The 18,665-nt window shown below is 54.0% G+C and overlaps 2 protein-coding genes across 2 annotated transcripts in view; both read left to right on the forward strand.

The window, feature by feature from the left end:
• RHOA (ras homolog family member A) overlaps positions 1-10,773 on the forward strand; it is a 23,405-nt gene extending 12,632 nt beyond the window's left edge. Inside the window, exons 3-6 of the mRNA XM_036432282.2 lie at positions 5,177-5,334; positions 7,321-7,441; positions 8,630-8,760; positions 9,650-10,773. Of these exons, the coding sequence (XP_036288175.1) occupies positions 5,179-5,334; positions 7,321-7,441; positions 8,630-8,760; positions 9,650-9,823 (582 nt within the window). The 5' untranslated portion in view covers positions 5,177-5,178 and the 3' untranslated portion in view covers positions 9,824-10,773. The remainder of the gene's footprint in view (positions 1-5,176; positions 5,335-7,320; positions 7,442-8,629; positions 8,761-9,649) is intronic.
• GPX1 (glutathione peroxidase 1) overlaps positions 1-12,611 on the forward strand; it is a 24,788-nt gene extending 12,177 nt beyond the window's left edge. Inside the window, exons 3-4 of the mRNA XM_036432281.2 lie at positions 11,643-11,914; positions 12,080-12,611. Of these exons, the coding sequence (XP_036288174.1) occupies positions 11,660-11,914; positions 12,080-12,439 (615 nt within the window). The 5' untranslated portion in view covers positions 11,643-11,659 and the 3' untranslated portion in view covers positions 12,440-12,611. The remainder of the gene's footprint in view (positions 1-11,642; positions 11,915-12,079) is intronic.
• Positions 12,612-18,665: the final 6,054 nt, after the last annotated feature.

Below are 18,665 nucleotides of genomic sequence, written 5' to 3' on the forward strand. Positions count from 1 at the left end.
AACTGATGAGGTTGTTTATCCTACGCAGTGTATTCATTTATTTAATGAAGACTGTTAACCTATTGGTTATGTCACAGAATAGTTGGCATTTGCATCACATTACCCTTCTAAAAATCTGAGAAATTCTGAATTTAGAAGCATTTGTGAGCCTGGGCTCTGGGCAGCGGAAGAGAAGTGCCGTGTGAAGATATACGTACACATTTTAATAAAGAAGAGGGTGGGTGAGGTGTGCATGGGACATGCACTTTGGAAAAATAATTAGTTGCTGGACTGGTCAAAGTTTCATTTTAGGGAATACATTCTTATGGTCAGGCCATATTATAAACTGGTTTTCAAATTCTGGACAGTTGCAATTTGAAGGAGGGAGTTGCTTTTTGTCCAAATAAGACCTAAACAGTAATGACAGGCATTTATCGAATACTGACTGTTTTCAGTCTCGGTAAGCTCTTTCTGTGTGATAGATTATTTAATCTCAGACCATCCTATCCCAAAGGTTCCACCTGCCCCTCGACAGATAAGTAAACTGGTGGTAAAGGGCACAGAACTAGTAAGTGACGGAGCGCAGATTAACCACTATTGTAAACGGCCTTCTTTCTGTGTTGTCGTCACCTGTAACTGCAATGCTTTATTTTATTTTTTAATATTTTATTGATTTTTTTTACAGAGAGGAAGATAGAGGGATAGAGCGTTAGAAACATCAGTGAGAGAGAAACATCGATCACCTGCCTCCTGCACACCCCATAGTGGGGATGTGCCTGCAACCAAGGTTCATGCCCTTGACCAGAATCGAACCCGGGACCCTTCAGTCCGCAGGTGACTCTCTATCCACTGAGACAAACCGGTTTCGGCAGTAACTGCAATACTTTAAAATGGAACATTGTAGCCCTAACTGAAGGGTCCCAGATTCGATTCAGGTCAAGGGCATGTACCTTGGTTGCGGGCACATTCCCAGTAGGGGGTGTGCAGGAGGGAACTGATTGATGTTTCTAGCTCTCTCTCTGCCTTCCTCTCTGTAAAAAAAAATCAATAAAGTATATTAAAATAAATAAAGTGGAACATTGTAGTCCGGGTAGTCTGTGTGGGACCTGTCCACGTAACGAATATTTCTGGCTTTGTTGAGGATCCATGTGGTAGGTGCTGAGTGCTCCTGAGGCATGCCCAGAATGGGACTCAGACTTTGAAAACCAAATGTAGTGTTTGGTTAGGGTTGGTGGTAATGTTTGGGTAGGGTTGGTGGTAGTGTTTGGGTAGGGTTGGTGGTAGTGTTTGGGTAGGGTTGGTGGTAGTGTTTGGGTAGGGTTGGTGGTAATGTTTGGGTAGGGTTGGTGGTAATGTTTGGGTAGGGTTGATGGTAGTGTTTGGGTAGGGTTGGTGGTAGTGTTTGGGTAGGGTTGGTGGTAGTGTTTGGGTAGGGTTGGTGGTAATGTTTGGGTAGGGTTGGTGGTAATGTTTGGGTAGGGTTGGTGGTAATGTTTGGGTAGGGTTGGTGGTAATGTTTGGGTAGGGTTGGTGGTAGTGTTTGGGTAGGGTTGGTGGTAATGTTTGGGTAGGGTTGGTGGTAATGTTTGGTTAGGGTTGGTGGTAGTGTTTGGGTAGGGTTGGTGGTAATGTTTGGGTAGGGTTGGTGGTAGTGTTTGGTTAGGGTTGGCAATAGTGTTTTGGGTGGGAGGGGCAGTGGGTAAGAACCCCATGGAGCTCAGAGAGCATGTGTCAGTCAGCTGACCTTCCAACGTGTGGCTGGGCTAGGGCTTGGAGGGCATGTGATTACACCTTCCCCCCCACTGGGAGGCATCAGGGTTGCTCACAAGGTCAGGTAATGGGGAGGGGACACAACTTTTAGCCCCTTTTCTGCCTGGGAACACTGACTGCAGTGCAGGAGGCCTTAAAGAGCTACTGGCTAGATTGGGGCAAGTTTGGGGGAAACACTGTATCCACTTAAACTTGATCTTCTAATTTATGGAGAGAATAAGTCACAAGTTACTTGCAGTCTGCAGTACTTCAGCTGTTGGTAACATTGTTTTTGATCCCATAATGTGTCTCTCGTGGTTGACAATTGCTGCTCTCTCAGATATTCCAGGTGGAGGGGTGTGGTCTTCAGGCTTTGCCCTGTCTGATGTGGTAAGGATGGCCTTCCATCCCCTCCCCCTTTCTGTACGAACGTGAATGTGGGGACGGAGGAGGTTATACACAGTGGTCTGTCACTTGTAAATCTTGTTTGAAAAGAAGTAATTTGCCGCCGAGACCGGTTTGGCTCCATGGATAGAGCGTCGGCTTGGGGACTGAAGGGTCCCGGGTTCGATTCCGGTCAAGGGCATGTACCTTGGTTGCAGACATATCCCCAGTAGGAGGTGTGCAAGAGGCAGCTGATCGATGACTCTCTCATCGATGTTTCTAACTATCTCTCTCCCTTCCTCTCTGTACAAAATCAATAAAATATATTTAAAAAAAAAAAAAAAGAAGTAATTTGCCACTTGAAGACTGAGACTAAGGCCAGTCCAGAAAAGAAGGGAAGTGATTAGAGGAAGTAAATTTGAGGGCTGCTGTCTAATCTTGGTAACTTGAGCTTTTGAAAGTTTCCTTTTAAAAGGTTAGAAAATTAACTCTCTTATACCAACACATTTTTATCCATTAACTTAAGAAGGCTAGGTTTCTTATTTTAATTCCATCAACGAATGCATACTTCGTTCAGGACTATTTTTGACCCTGCCAGGCATTATAAGGAATGTAGAAATGAAGAGATATTTTTTGGAGCTTATGGATAATAGTACCCAACAGTTACACATTAGCTGTTAGGTGCTAGGAGTTATTTAGTCAAAATGCTTTCCTGTGTTCACTCCTTTAATAATGACCTCTATCCCAAAGAGTCACAGCTGCTTTGAACCCTAACACCTGGCTCCAGATCCCTTTCTCTAAAGTGGAAACAGCCGAAGCCGGTTTGGCTCAGTGGATAGAGCATCAGCCTGCGGACTGAAGGGTTTTGGGGACTGAAGGATTTTGGGTTCAGTTCCAGTCAGGGGCACATGCCCGGGTTGCAGGCTTGATCCCCATAGGGGGCATGCAGGAGGCAGCCAATCAAAGTTCAAACAATATCAAATGAAGTACCACCTGTCTATATACTAATAAAAGGTTAGTATGCTAATTAGACCCGGTTGACCTGACATCTTCGGACGTCTGACTTCCTTTTGGACAAAGCCACGGTGGCAGGGGCCGAGGCAGAGGTGTTTAGGGACAAGATCAGGCTGATGCAGGGGAGCAAGCAGTTAGGGGCACAATCTGGCCAACAGGGGAGGACAGTTGGGGGTAATCAGGCTGGCAGGAGAGTGGTTAGGCAGCGATCAGGCCAGCAGACAGATACGGTTAGGGGTGGGCAGGCAGGTGAGCAGTTAGGAGCCATTGGTCCCAGATTGGAGAGGGTGCAGGCTGGGCTGAAGGACATCCCCCCACCTTGTGCACGAATTTCAGGCACCGGATTATATATATATATATATATATATATATATATATATATATATATATATATGCATGCCTATGTGGCAGTCCAACCGGTGGCTATGACACGCACTGACCACCAGGGGGCAGATGCTCAAAACAGGAGCTGCTGAACTGGGTGACTTGGTAGCTGCGGTTCTGGGGTGATACACCCGGGGCCATAGAGGAGGCAGATTCATAGGTCTCTGGGAAGCAGCACTTCGTAGACTAAATTCCGGAACGAAGAAAGTGTGTCCTAGAGCAGCCAGGGAGGCTACCCGGGGAGGGGAACTTGGCCTTAAGGTGTTAAAGTGGAGTGTGTGACTGGGGGGAGGTGGGAAATCAATCCCCCTTGCCAGTGTTAATTGTGCCAGAGCCCTGGCCGGGTAGCTCAGTTGGTTAGAGCATTGTGCCCTCTACCCCCAGTATGCCAAGGTTGTGGGTTCATTTCTCAGTCGGCACATAAAAGAACCAACCAATGATGCGTGGCCTGTGTGGCTTAGTTGTTGGAGCATTGGCATGAGCACCAAAGGGTGGAGATTTCTATTCCTTGTCGAGGCCATGCATCTGGGTTTCAGGTTCCCTCCCAGCACACACACACACATACACACACACACACACACACACCACACACACACACACACACACACACACACACACACACGTCAGGGGGTGCTGGAGGCAATCAGTGGATGTATCTCTTTCATGTGTTTCTGTTTCTCTTGGTGCCCTTCCTCTCCCTTCCCCTCCCTATACCAGTGTTCATTGTTGTGTGTTTCGTCTGTATATAATGTATCTTCATCAATATATATAATATATGTCTTTTTTTGTCTGTAATTTTGTTTGTTTAAAGTCTTAATTTGTTTGACAACACAGCTGTTCAGCTGTTGACTGGTGATTATTTCTGCCTGTTAGAAATACTGCTATAACCAATCTTGCACATGTGTTTGATATTTTTAAAATATATATATTTTATTGATATTTTACAGAGAGGAAGGGAGAGAGATAGAGAGCTAAAAACATCGACCAGCTGCCTCCTGCACACCCCCCACTGGGGATGTGCCCGCAACCAATGTACATGCCCTTGACCGGAATTGAACCTGGGACCCTTCAGTCCGCAGACCGACGCTCCACCACTGAGCCAAACTGGTTTCGGCACTAACAGTTTTTAGTGGATTGTACACATCTGTCATCGGAGTTGAGATTGCTTGATTTCTTCCTTTCCCATATGTATGTCTTCTATTTTATTTTCTTGCCTAATTGCCTCCAGTTGTCATGTTAGATGGATAGAAGTGGCAAGCATGGACACCTTTGCTTGTTCCTGATCTTGGTGAAAAGATTTCATGGTTTTTTTTTACCATTAAGTATAATCCTGTATAATAGAAGCCTAATATGCAAATTGTCCCCTTGACCAGGAGTTAGGCCGGGGGTAGGGCCAGTCGGCCAACTGCGGGAGGGGAAGCCCCAGTCAGTGGTGGCAGCCAGCAGCTGCTAGGAACCTACCTATGCACAAATCTCGTGCACTGGGCCTGTAGTATTTGTTATAAGTTCTTCGATATGATATTTTGGTGCCAACTGGAAAGATGTACTAGCATTTTATATTTGGGTGTGCTAATAGAGGCTTTTGCCTCATGGTTGGAAAAGCGTTTCATAGCCTAAAGCTAATGGCTTCTTGTGCAACCTAGATAATACTTTGTTGATGTTTCAGCAATGGCTGCCATCCGGAAGAAATTGGTGATTGTTGGTGATGGAGCCTGTGGCAAGACTTGCTTGCTCATCGTTTTTAGCAAGGACCAGTTCCCAGAGGTGTATGTACCTACGGTGTTTGAGAACTATGTGGCAGACATTGAAGTGGACGGAAAGCAGGTGAGTACACTTTCCATAACAACTGGTACTAATTTTACATGTTAGGCTGTTCGTGCAGTCCAGTGGTGGGCAAACTACGGCTCGAGAGCCACATGCAGCTCGCAAGCCGTAGTTTGCTGCTCTGTTGACTGAGTTTGCCGACCACTGGTGTAGTCAAAGAGAATTAGGCCTTCTTGTCTCTTCAGTACACAATCTACACTAATAAAAGAGAAAGATGCAAATCGACCAGACCTTTGCAATGCCACCAGCCAATCAGGAGCGAGTATGCAAATCAACCCAACAAAGCTGGTGATTAATTTGCATATACAGGCACCAAGCGGCCCGAGGCTGGGCAGGATGCAGGCATTCCGCACTGCCCTAGCAGCTCTGGGCCTCTGGGCAGTGTGGGAAGGCAGGAAGGCGGCTCCAGGCCGGAGCGAAGCCGGTGCTGGCAGCCAGGGAAAGGAATGCCCGTTCTTGGACAAATCTTTGTGCATTGGGCCTCTAGTATAACAGTAACAAAAATGTTAGAATGATGCCGAGACTAGTTTTGCTCAGTGGATAGAGCATTGGCCTGTGGACTGAAAGGTCCCAGGTTCGATTCTGGTCAAGGGCATGTACCTTGTTTACGGGCACATTCCCAGTAGGGGGTGTGCAAGAGGCAGCTGATCATTGTTTCTAGCTTTTTATCCCTCTCTCTTCCTCTCTGTAAAAACTCAATAAAATGTGTTTTTTTTTAAATGTTAGAATGAGAAACCCACTCTCATCCTGTTATCAGGACACAGATGCGAGAGGCATGTCCTCCACCCTCTGTGATGCTTTCCCTCGGCGTGTTTGTGAGGAGTCAGGCAGAGCCAGGGCCTTCCCCTCCGCTTAGACTCCGACCCCAGCTGGTGTCCGTCCTCACCCGCCACTCACGCACGCTGGTCTCCACATTTCTCGTTGGGGCAGCGTGACCAGACAGATGGAGGTGGTTGCGTGAGACGACAGATAGCGGTTCCGTTTCTGTTTGTCCTGCCTTGTGCAGCTGGTAGAATGTTATTTACTTTTGGCCCACTGACTGTTACTTATAATTAAAGTAGAGGCCTGGGGCATGAAATTCATGCAAGGGGCTCAGCCCTCACAGCTGGCTCCTTCTGGAAGGTCATCCAGATGGTCATTGTTGACTGAGAATTATTGATCAGCTACCTCCTACATGCCCCCTACTGGGCATAAGCCCATAACCCAGGCATGTGCCCTGACCAGAAATTTAACCATGACCTCCTGGTTCATAGGTCAGTGCTCAACCACTGAGCCACAGTGGCCAGGCCAACACCCCTTTTGAAAGTGGGTAGTGGGCCCTGGCCAGATTAGTTCTGTTGTTTTGAGCATCGTCCCAATACACCAAGGTTGCGAGTTCAATCCCGTCAGGGCACATACAAGAATATCAACCACTGAATACATAAATAAGTGGAACAAAAAAAATCAGTCTCTCTCCCCCTGACATCCCCCTCCCTCTTTCTCTCTCCCTCTTGCTCTCTCCCTACCATCCTTCTCCCCTCTCCCTCTTTCTCTCTCTCTCCCATCCCATCCCTCTACCCTCTCTCTCTTTTTCCCTCCCTCCCATCCTCATCCCTCTCCCTCTTTCTCCCTCCCTCCCATCCCTCTACCCTCTCCCTCTTTCTCTCTCCCTCCCATCCCCATCCCTCTACCCTCTCCCTTTTTCTCCCTCCCTCCCATCCTCATCCCTCTCCCTTTTTCTCCCTCCCTCCCATCCCCATCCCCATCCCTCTCCCTCTTTCTCTCTCCCTCCCATCCCTCTTTCTCTCTCCCTCTTTCTCTCTCCTTCCATCTTTCTCCCCTCTCCCTCTTTCTCTCTCTCTCCCATCCCATCCCTCTACCCTCTCTTTTTTCCCCTCCCTCCCATCTCATCCCTCTCCCTCTTCCTCCCTCCCTCTAAAACACACACAAGCCACAGAAGTGGGTGTGGGGTTAACCTGGCCCTTTGCCTTCGTTCTCCTTCCACAGGTCGAGCTGGCCTTGTGGGACACCGCGGGGCAGGAGGATTACGATCGCTTGAGGCCCCTCTCCTACCCGGACACGGATGTCATCCTGATGTGCTTCTCCATCGACAGCCCTGATAGTTTAGGTGAGGAGCTCTGCAGCCCGCGGTTGGCCAGGCCTGTGTGCCTGCTGACACCTAGCCCCCAGGGCCGTTCTGGGCATCGAGCAGACCTGGACCAGAGAAGGATCGTCAGGCCTGAGTGTGGGTAACGGCTGGGGCCCTCTCAGCCTGGCTCGGGGCTGCCCTGTGCCCACTTTATAAAGCAGGCGAATTCCGGAGGCAGAACCAGCTTGGGACAAAGATCTGGGGAAGGTCTCGGGTGCCTGTACCCTTTTTAGTGCTTCATGTTGCCTCCCTGTGACTAGACTGGGGACTGCTATTTCTGGTGGTGTTTTCAAGTCCTCTCAGCCCTTTTCCAAGCATCTTAGCTATTATAATAATGAGAGACTTGGGCCTGCCATATTAGCTCAGTTGGTCACATGTTTCAGAAGTCACTTTCCTTTAGAAAATGGCTGGCTAATGCTGACCTCACACTCGATAAAACAAGGCACTAGCCTTAAAGTCAGAGAGTGAGCAGCTACTTATAAAATACATCTCAGATCACAATCAGCTCCATTTACATTGCCATCGCACTACGGGCTTTACATGCACTGACTCGGACTAACCCAGAGTAAGGTGTGTGTTACTGTCTTCCCCATCACATGCAGTCATCCCTGACACTGAGGTGGCGAGGGGCGTGTGGAGGCCGAACCCACTGCTCAGCCACCTTGATGTCATACGGCCATACTCCAGGGCCCAGGCGCGAGCGGGCTGTCACTCACTGGAAGTCCATACCCCACAGGGTAGGGACATGCTGAGGCCAGGAGCAAGGTGGAGAGAACGTGGACTCGGCCAGCTGCACCCCGAGTGGGGTGTGGTCAGAATCCCTGCCAGCTGGGTGGTGATGGCCGGGAGCCTCCCTGCGCGGGCAGGTGGCACCGTGCAGGTCCCCCTGGGCACTGACTGGATCCTGCGCTGCCGGAGTCTTCCTCTGGCCGCCTCCCCAGGAGCTGGGCTTCGTGGCGGGACTGACCAAAGCTGGTGATTGTGCTTAAGGGCAGGGGGGTAAAGTTTGCCTTTTCCTGGCACAATTGAAACTACTTTTAAGTCATGAAATTCCATTAAATGTCCACCATCATTCTGAAGTCGTTTCTGTGTAGTTTAATTAGGGATCTTGGATATTCTTATGGAACTTCATGTATACCTGAATTATGTGCATTTCACTATTTTCAGAAAACATCCCAGAAAAATGGACTCCGGAAGTCAAGCATTTCTGTCCCAATGTGCCCATCATCCTAGTTGGGAACAAGAAGGATCTTCGAAATGACGAGCACACAAGGCGGGAGCTGGCCAAGATGAAGCAGGCATGCCTGGGGCGGGTTCTCTCCTCCTGTACTCTTCTCAGTTCTCACCTGAGGATGTTTCCATTGATGGGGGCAGGTGGGAGTGGGGTGGAGAGAAGACATTGATCGTACACACCTGACCGGGAATCGAACCCGCCACCTTTCAGGGCACGGACGGCACTCCCACCCCCTGGGCCACACTGGCAGGCCTTGTAGCATTCTTGAACCCGAGGACCCGTGGGGAGGTCTAGTCATGTGAGCCGGCATCTGCCTGTGGTGGGGCCGTGCCTCCACGGATCGACACGTCAGGAGGGACTGGCACCTCGGTCGCCAGTGCTCCAGATGCAGGAACTTCATCGGCTCTTGCTTCCCTCCGGTTATTACCTGGTGCATGTGAAGCCAGAAGCAGGCTGGTGGCAGCTGAAGGACTGGGGGTGCTGAGGGAAGGAATCTAGGCAGAGCCCTGGTGCCTTTAGAAAGTGCTGATGGAAGTGGCCCCAAGCAGGGCTTCCCTTTGCAGGAGGAGAGTCTGGAGGTTCTCACCCAGGTCTCCAATGCGGTTTCTCTGAATGCCAGGGTCAGGATCCATTTTCCCCCAGGGCATTCTCTCTGGGAAGCTGCAGGCGGACCAGGGCCTTACCTGAATCGGCAGCTGGAGTCATTTTGCCCTTCATTCCCTCCTAACCTTAACCGACAGGGCTTCTCTGGCTCTTCCAGAGAAGTGCTCATTGGAGAGGGACATTCCATTGGGTTGGGGCTCACTGCATATGAATTCCATAGACCAAACTCCAATTTGGGGATGTGGTAGCTTTTAAAAGGAGTCTTAGCTGAATATAAATACACCTACTAACCGTGTGTGTGTCTCAGTGGTAACTACTCTGTCTGTCTGTAACCCTCCTCTCTCCGCCAGGAGCCGGTAAAGCCGGAGGAAGGCAGAGACATGGCAAACAGGATCGGCGCCTTTGGGTACATGGAGTGCTCAGCAAAGACCAAAGACGGCGTGCGGGAGGTGTTCGAGATGGCCACGAGAGCGGCCCTGCAGGCCCGGCGGGGGAAGAAGAAGTCCGGGTGCCTTGTCTTGTGAGCCGCCGAGCACCGTGCGGCTCGTTTCCACGTGCTGTTCGTTAATCCTAGTGTGTGATTCCTGGCCTTCCCATTACCCTGCCCTACCCGAGATCACCAATCAGACGTCATCTTGCTACCAGTATTTAGAAGCCAACGTGATTATTAATGATCCAGCCACCCGCCGGGCCCAACACGCTCTAACCGCCGCCTCTGCCTCCCCCGACACACCAGGCGCTAATGCAAGGGATTCCTTAACTTCCTGCTTCTTTCTAGAAAGAGAAACGGTAACTTTTCTGAGTTAGGCTGTAACTACTTCCTAACTAACATGCCTTCCTGTCACCTGTCCGCTGCGAGGTCTCTGGTGAGCTGCCCCTTCAGAGCGGCCTCTGGAGGGGGCATCCAGTTTTTCAAAATGCTCAGCCAGAGAGGCCAAGTCCATGCAGCCGCGGCAAAGTTACAGTTCTGTGGTTTCATGTTAGTTACCTTATAGTTACTGTGTAATTAGTGCCACTTAATGTATGTTACCAAAAAATAAATATATCTACCCCAAACTAGATGTAGTATTTTTTGTATAATTGGATTTCCTAATACTGATATTTGTCATCCCCACAGAAAGTGTATTGGTTTTTTTAAAAAAGAAAGTGTATTTGAAAATAAAGTCAGATGGAAAATTCATTTTTAAAATTCCCGCTTTGTCGGTCTCTCTAATAAAAGATGGCCATATTTCCTGTCCAGCCCCACACCCGCACCTCCCCAGAGCTGGGCTAAGTAGGGACTGGTTGGTGCCTGAGGCATGTAGTCGCTTCAGGGGCGAGCTGCGCCCCTGCGGGTCTGGCTCGGTCGCCCCCGCTCCTCACTGTGCCAGGCTCCTCCCGGAGCCAGTTCTCTGGCATCGGGCTCTCCAGCTGATGAACTGTTTTCTGTACCAGTTAATTTTCCAACTACTAATAGAATAAAGGCAGTTTTCTAAATTTCTGTATCCGGTGTGTGCCTCTCTCCAGGGCTGGGGGTGGGGGCTGGGCTGCACAGTACCAGCGGGCCCACGATCCTCTGATCCACCAACCTGGCTCCTAGGACATGGAGACGATCGTCTGGTCACATTCAAGTTCGGGGTGGGGGTGGGGGGAAGATGCAGTCTGCTGGAGACTGGAGGGCACGCCAAGCGGTCACTGCAGACCGGGGGCGTCGCCTTTTCCTCTTACCCCCTTTGTCAGTGCCTCAGTTCCCAGGAGGAGCCCCAGGTGGAGGTGACTGGGACGGAGGATGGCCTGAACTGGCAGGGCCCTCCTGGCCCTACATGCTCCCAGCTGGGCCAGACCCGGAGGCCCTCCCTGTAGGCTGTAAGAGGAGGGGGGACGGGGCTGGGCCTCACACCGCGGACAGCCCGGCCGCAGGGCCTGGGCGCTGCCTGCTGCCCTGCCTGCCCCCTCCGCCTTCCCAAACCACAGCTCCTTCTAGAAGAACCTGCCTGGGCAGGTGCTGCCAACCGCACCGGCACCACAAGCCACAGCTTGCTCGGCCCGGCAGCCCCAGGACACACGGCGGAAACGGCAACAAGAGGGGCTGGAAGGGCAGGGGCAGGCGCTGTCACCCCCAGCCCCCACGAGCGCCTCTGACTGCACCGGCGCCGTTCGGATAACGGGCTGCTGCGCGCCCGGCCGTGCGCCCGGCCCGGCTGCCCGCAGCTCCGCAGCCTGGGCGGCGTCTGCATCCGGCCGGCCCGCCCGCCGCCCGCCGCCAGGGAGGCCGGATGGGGCGGGGCGGGGCCGCCCTCCCACGTGACGCCGCGGCTGCCAGCTAAAAGGCGGTGCACCCCGGGGCCCCGCGTCGCGTCCCCGGCGCACCCCGTCCCGCCATGAGCGCCGCGCAGCTGAGGGCGGCCGCGCAGGCGGCCCCGCGCTCCGTGCACGCCTTCTCGGCGCGCCCGCTGGCCGGCGGCGAGCCCCTGAGCCTGGGCTCCCTGCGCGGCAAGGTGCTGCTCATCGAGAACGTGGCGTCGCTCTGAGGCACCACCGTCCGCGACTACACGCAGATGAACGAGCTGCAGCGGCGCCTGGGCCCGCGGGGGCTGGTGGTGCTGGGCTTCCCGTGCAACCAGTTCGGGCACCAGGTGCGCGGGCGGGGCGGCGGGAGAGCCGGGGCGGGGCGGGCGGGGCGGGGCGCAGGCCCGCTGCCCGGCGCCGGGCCAGGCGGGCGCGGGCCGCCCCGGGTTGTGCAAGGCGGGCCGAGCCCGGTGAGTCACCCCGAACCCCGTCTGCCGCTCTGTGCCCCGCAGGAGAACGCCAAGAACGAGGAGATCCTGAACTGCCTCAAGTACGTGCGGCCCGGCGGCGGGTTCGAGCCCAACTTCCCGCTGTTCGAGAAGTGCGAGGTGAACGGCGCGCAGGCGCACCCGCTCTTCGCCTTCCTGCGCGAGGCGCTGCCCGCGCCCAGCGACGACCCCGCCCCGCTCATGACCGACCCCAAGTTCGTCGTCTGGTCGCCCGTGTCCCGCAACGACGTGTCCTGGAACTTCGAGAAGTTCCTGGTGGGCGCGGACGGCGTGCCCGTGCGCCGCTACAGCCGCCGCTTCCCCACCATCGACATCGAGCCCGACATCGAGGCGCTGCTGGCCCAGGCGCCCGCCTCCGCCTAGGCCCCCGCCCGGCGGCCCCGGGGGGTTTGTCCATGAAGGTGTTGCTCTAAACCTCACGGAGGAACGCCCGATGCCCAGCTAACCCCCCGATGGGCCCTGTCCTGCCCGCCCCTGCCCCCCCACCCCCATCCATGGCTTTTCCCAATAAACGTCCGGTGTCAGCGGAGCTCTGTCCTGTGTCTGTGTCAGCGTCAGCGTCAGCGTCAGCGGGGACACCTTTCCCGTTCGCCTCCTGGTCACGGCGGGAGCTGGGGCCCCACCCTCCACCCCTGCCCGGCCTGACTCCCTCCTTCCTGTGCAGCACAGGGGGTGTTCCTCTCCGTGTGGGCCCCGGCTCCGTCCCAGGGGCCCCCCTCTCCCGGCCACCAGCAGGGCCACCCCCAGACCCTGTTAGAGGAGAGAGGCCTTCCAGAAAAGGAAGGCGGCGCCACCTGCCCCAGGGTGAGCCTCCGGAGTGGGTGCTGGGTGGAGAGGGTGCTGGGTGGAGAGGGTGCTGGTGCGGAAGGACCTTCACACAGAATCGCACCCTCATGGGCTCCCACTCGTGGCGTCTGGCTTCCCTGAGCCTTAGGCCACACAGGCCTGCTGTACACCGCTGCGAGCTCAGGCAGCATGAGGAATTCTCTCCCCAGTCCTTCGCTGGCCCTTGGCACTTTGCTGCCCAGCTTCCATCCGCTCCCGTGCGTGCTGCCCTCCCCCGGGGCCGCCTCTCAGAGGAAGTAGAGTCTGTACCACTGGCCCCTGGCCGCGCCCTCGTGGCCCTTGGCAGTTTGTGGCAAAGGCAGGGCCAGGCTCAGGGTGGGGACTTATCTAGGGGGCCAGCTGCTGCCTCTGGGGTGTAGCTCGAGTCCCTCCCCTCCTCTGTGGGGCCTGCTCCCCTAATCTCCCCTGTGGTCCCACCTCCTGTCCAAGTGGGAGGGACTCCCCAGGGCTCGGCCGCAGCTTCCGTGGGCAGACAGGACCCAGGTGGGTGCTGCAGCGTCAGCCCAGCCAGGGTGTGGGCCAGAGGTCCGGGGCGCTGACAGTTTCGCTCACGGCGGTGGTCCAGGTCTCTCCTGTGTCTGAGCCAACTCCCAGCCCCCTCCAGCCTCCGCAGCTGCGCTTCCCCCTCGCCTCTGCCCTGAGTCATCGGGGTGAGGGCCTCTGCAGCTGCTCTGGTCTGCCTTTGCGCCCACCCTACCTGTCCTCCCAGAGCTCAGGGCTGCTTCCCCCAGGATGAGAGTCTGGAAGGGGGACTGGGCCGACCACCTCGGCCCACGGGGCCTGGCTTGTGACGTGAATCAGCAAATGTTTGTCAGTGTGAAGAGAACTGCCCCCTCAAGCAGGACCAGGGCCGTTGGATCCTTTGTGGCCTCCAAATCCAAATCCGATTGCTGGGATGGAGAGTAGCACCGATACAGCTGGGTTTGCCCACCCACCTGTGACCTCCCACACCCCCATTTCTTCGCTAAAAGCCCTGGGCCCCCAGCCTCCACTCCATGCTGTCGTGTGCCAGGGGCTCCGCTGGGCGGCAGGTCACAGTCTCAGGCGGAAGACGGCATTGTTACGGAAGGCACCCTCAGCTCTGAGGCCGCCCCGGTGCCCTGCGGGCCGGGCTTCGGAGGGACCATCATGCTTTGCCTCCTGGAGGGAGCCACACGGGAGGGCAAGACGGTGGGCGAGGAGCCGCTGGCGGAGGTTAGCGGGTGGCCGGCGAGCAGTCGCAGGGGCCGGGGTGGGCAGGTGGCCTCGCCAGCAGCTGGACTGCAGAGGAGGAGCGGGGGGGGGGGGGGGTTCGGATGCAGTGGGTGCATGACACGTCCCCATGGCAATCTTCGGGGCAGGTGGTTAAAGAGGCTCGGAGGAGGAGGGTGTTGGAGACAGAGGTCTGGCCGAGGGAACAGAGCACTGGGGAGGATGGAGGAGGAGGGGAGAGCCGCCAGAAGCTGAGGCACGTAGGCCTGGCTCACACCCTGCCAGCGGAGGGGGCGGAGGGTGCACGGGGGGCATGCTCTGTAAAGGGTGTTGAGCTGGGTCAGGTGTTAACTGGGCGTGTTCCCCAGCATGTGTGGCTCCTGAGTGGCAGCTGGCGCTGACGCCAGAGAGCCGAGCGCCCTGATGGTCCAGGTCCTGCTCCGGGAGCTAAATATCTAGCAGCCAGACTCGCCTGGGCAGCATGGCTCTGGGGTTGAGCGTTGTTGACCTATGAAGCAGGAGGTCACAGTTTGATTCCTGGTCAGGGCACATATTGGGATTGCAGGCTCCATCCCCAGTGGGGGGAGGGGGTGTGCAGGAGGCAGCCAATTAATGATTCTCTCTACAATGTTTCTATCTCTTTTTCCCTCTCCCTTCCTCTCTGAAATCAATTTAGAAATAAAATTTTTAAAAAAGAATTATCTGCCCTAACCGGTGTGGCTAGAGCATCGGCCTGCGGACTCAAGGGCCCCAGGTTCGGTTCTGGTCAAGGGCATGTACCTGGTTGCAGGCACATCCCTAGTGGGGGTTGTGCAAGAGGCAGCTGATGGATGTCTCTCTCTCATCGATGTTTCTAACTCTCTATCCCACTCTCTTCCTCTCTGTAAAAAATAAATAAAATATATTTAAAAAAATAAAAAGAATCACCTGGATTCTTGCTAAACCTACTCAGTGGCCTCCAGCTGAAGGATTCCTGCTCCATTCTCCCCTTTCCTGCAAAGGGTCAGCGTGGCTCCGGCCCAACAACCTGGTGCGGCTCCAGGACGGGAGCCCAGAGCTTCCGGAACAGCTGCAGCCTCTCCCGGGGCTGGGGACGCCCTCCGCACCCACTCTGTCCCCCTCCTTTATGCCTGGCTACCGGCAGGGACCGTCTGGGCGGGCCCTGGTTGGTGAGATTCCTGCTCAGATTCAAGTTGTCTTGGACAGTCCTTTCCCCTCCCTCTTCTTCAGAGTCTCTGAATAAAGCCAGTTACCGGGGGAAGCTGGACACCTTCCCCCAACACACACACACACACACACACACACACACACACACACACACACATTCACACACACACTCACACACACACATACACACTCACACATACACACACACACATTCACACACACACACACTCACACACACACACTCACACTCACACACACATTCACACACACACACACACACTCACACATACACACTCACACACACACACACACACTCACACACACACACTCTCACACACACACACACTCACACACACACACATTCACACACACACACTCACACACACACATACACACTCACACACACACACACTCACACTCACACACACACATTCACACACTCACACACACACACACACTCATACACACACACATACACACTCACACATACACACTCACACACACACACATTCACACACTCACACACACACTCACACACACACACACACACACACACATTCCTGCACAGGCACATTCTCTGTCATTCAACCGTGTAACTGACTCCGGCCAGACCCACCCCACGCACCATGACTCAGCACAAACAGGGAAGTGGGAGGAACCAGGGCCGGCCCCAGGCGCTCCTGGGCGATCCGGTGGCCGTGGCCTTTAGGCCGGTTTTCTCAGAAGGGGACGGGCCTGCTCTTACTCAACAAGGATGGGAAACTCCCATGTTAGCACTTCTTCCCAGAGATGCTGTTTGTTTTGCCTTTTTTAAACGTTGAACCTGATAAGATTATGTGTATGTATTGTAAGGCACTACCATGCACAATGTTTTAAATATTTTACAATTCTGTCAGGTGCATCTCAATTTTTAAATAATCTGATAAAAATTTGGTCAGGCACTTCTTGCACAATCAGTCCTTTATCGGATGACTTCCTCATTCTGTGAAAACGTCGTTTCAAAAACAACATTTACAGCAAGATTATTTTTAGAGAAACATTCCTGGTCGGATAGGCCTAATAAATTCCATGAATGTTAACTTTTGGACTGGAAAAAAAACAACACAAAAATACCCGGCTAAAAAGTCCCCCGAGAGAACACAGCCTGGGTTTTTAAAGAATGGGTAGGGAGCCCTACCCAGTTAGGCTCAGTGGATAAAGCGTTGGCCTGGCCTGCAGACTGAAGGGTCCCAGGTTCGATTCCGGTCAAGGGCATGTACCTTGATCGTGGACACATCACAGTAGGAGGTGTGCAGGAGGCAGCTGATTGATGTTTCTCTCTAATCCATGTTTCTAGCTCTCTGTTCCTCTCCCTTCCTCTCTGGAAAAAAAAGAAAAGAAAAAAAAAAGAATGCGTGGGGGTCCCGTCCAAGCACTCTGACCTTCACCAAACGGGCTGGCAGAGCGTGCTTTCGCACAGAGGTCCCATGTACCCGGGCTGGCACTACAGCAAGCCCAGCTCCAGCCGGTCAGCACATTACTGGACACGGGCCTGGAGTCAGGGGTCGCTAGGCTGGGAGCTGGGAGCACAAGTGAGTAAAGTTCTGGCTCAGTGAGTACCCAGGCGCCCTGGCCCTGGGGGTAACAGAGACGCAAACTCTGAGCTTTGACCTTCCCAGGAACTTGGTTCCAGACTTGTCATGTGAGAAAGGAAAAGCAGAAGTCACCAGCTCCCAGGCCATGTGCTGGCGGGTATTCTCGCAGTTGCATCAAAAGCTCTCAGACTGACATGACAGGACAGTGATGTGCTGGGCAGGGGCCGGCAGCCTGTCCAACACGCATTCTGCAGACAGAAGCCCCATCCCCAGCCCTGCCCGCTCCAGCGTAGCTGTGGCCAGCGAGGCCAGTGTAGAAGACCACAATATGGACTCAATCCAAACGCCTAGCTTCTGAGCAGTATCCAGGCGCAGCCCACAGCGGGTGGTACCCTCCAGGCTGCAGGCCTCCCAGCTCCACGGGGACAGGTGAAGGGGTCTGAGCCTCCTGCAGGGGAGGCACCTCTGTCCCCAGCACGTGACGGTCAGTGTGGCTCTAGACAAGCCCTGGTCCGCTGAGATCCCCCCCGCAGACCATCCTGCCTCCACAGCCCCGGGGTGGTGAGCATGCCTCAGCTCCCTGCACCAACTGCTTACCTTTCCTTCCCAGGGAAGTGTCGCGGCTTCTCCCTCCATGTTCCTGTAGCACTTAAAAAAAGTTTTTATTGGTTTTTAGAAAGAGAGGAAGGGAGACAGAGATAGAAACACCGATGTGTCATCGATCAGCTGCCTCCTGCACGCCCCCTACTGGGGATCAAGCATGTGCCCTGACTGGGAACGGAAACCCAGACCTCTTGGTCTTTATGGGATGATGCTCAATCCATTGAGCCACACCAGCCGGGCTCCTATAGCACTTTTATCACACAACACAGGACATTATCATTACAAGTGAAACCTTCCCCAGCCACGCAGGCTGCGGACCCCTGCAGGGGAAGGACTGGGAGTGTACAATAGATTAGTCAAATGAAAAAATGATTAGTATCTAGATTAGGGGTGTCGAACTCAATCAGAGAAGGGGCCAAAATCTAAAATCCAGCCTAAATCGCGGGCCGAATGGTTTACTGAACAGTCATAAACTGTCATTGTGATGGAAACGCAGCGGAGTGCAGTGATGACAGCACGGTGCGGGCCACATCGCAAGGCCTGGCGGGACGGATTTGGCCCGCGGGCCTTGTGTTTGACACATGTGATCTAGATAATTCTTTTATTCATTCATCCAAGAAATCGGCTTCCATATGCCATGCGATGCAGTGTACAGCTCCTGTGCCTACAAACGCCAGGTGCTCATAATCATCTGGCCACTCAGTGTATGTAGACACATTTATTGATCTCAAAGAGGAAGGGAGAGGGAGAGGTAGAAACATCAATGAGAGGGAATCATGGATTGGCTGCCTCCTGCACGCCCTGCAACTAGGGCACGTGTCCCAACCGGCAATCAGCCGTGAGCTCCAGGTTCATAGGTCAGTGCTCAACCACCGAGCCACGCCAGGTGGGCAGAAACCTAATGCTTATGTAACAGAGGTTCTATGGCACCGATAGGACCTTTCATTCTTCAAAAATGCTCTTCCAGCTTTTAACTTCTTTACAGTAAGGACACACAGGCAAGCAGGAAGCAAGTGCGTGTCTCTCCTGGTGCCTCCTCTTATCAAAGGTGCCCATGATCTGTGAACTCCGCGCAGGCACCCTGACTGCTGGCCAAGCTGGACCTGGGGTGACTTGGCAGCACCAAAGCCAGCGAAGTGCAGAGCCAGCCATGGCACCAGCCAGGGTGAGAACTTTATGACGTGGGACCAAATAAAGCTTCAAGTTCA

This window comes from Pipistrellus kuhlii, unplaced genomic scaffold (assembly GCF_014108245.1).
Source record: "Pipistrellus kuhlii isolate mPipKuh1 unplaced genomic scaffold, mPipKuh1.p scaffold_m20_p_11, whole genome shotgun sequence".
NCBI classification, from domain to species: domain Eukaryota; kingdom Metazoa; phylum Chordata; class Mammalia; order Chiroptera; family Vespertilionidae; genus Pipistrellus; species Pipistrellus kuhlii.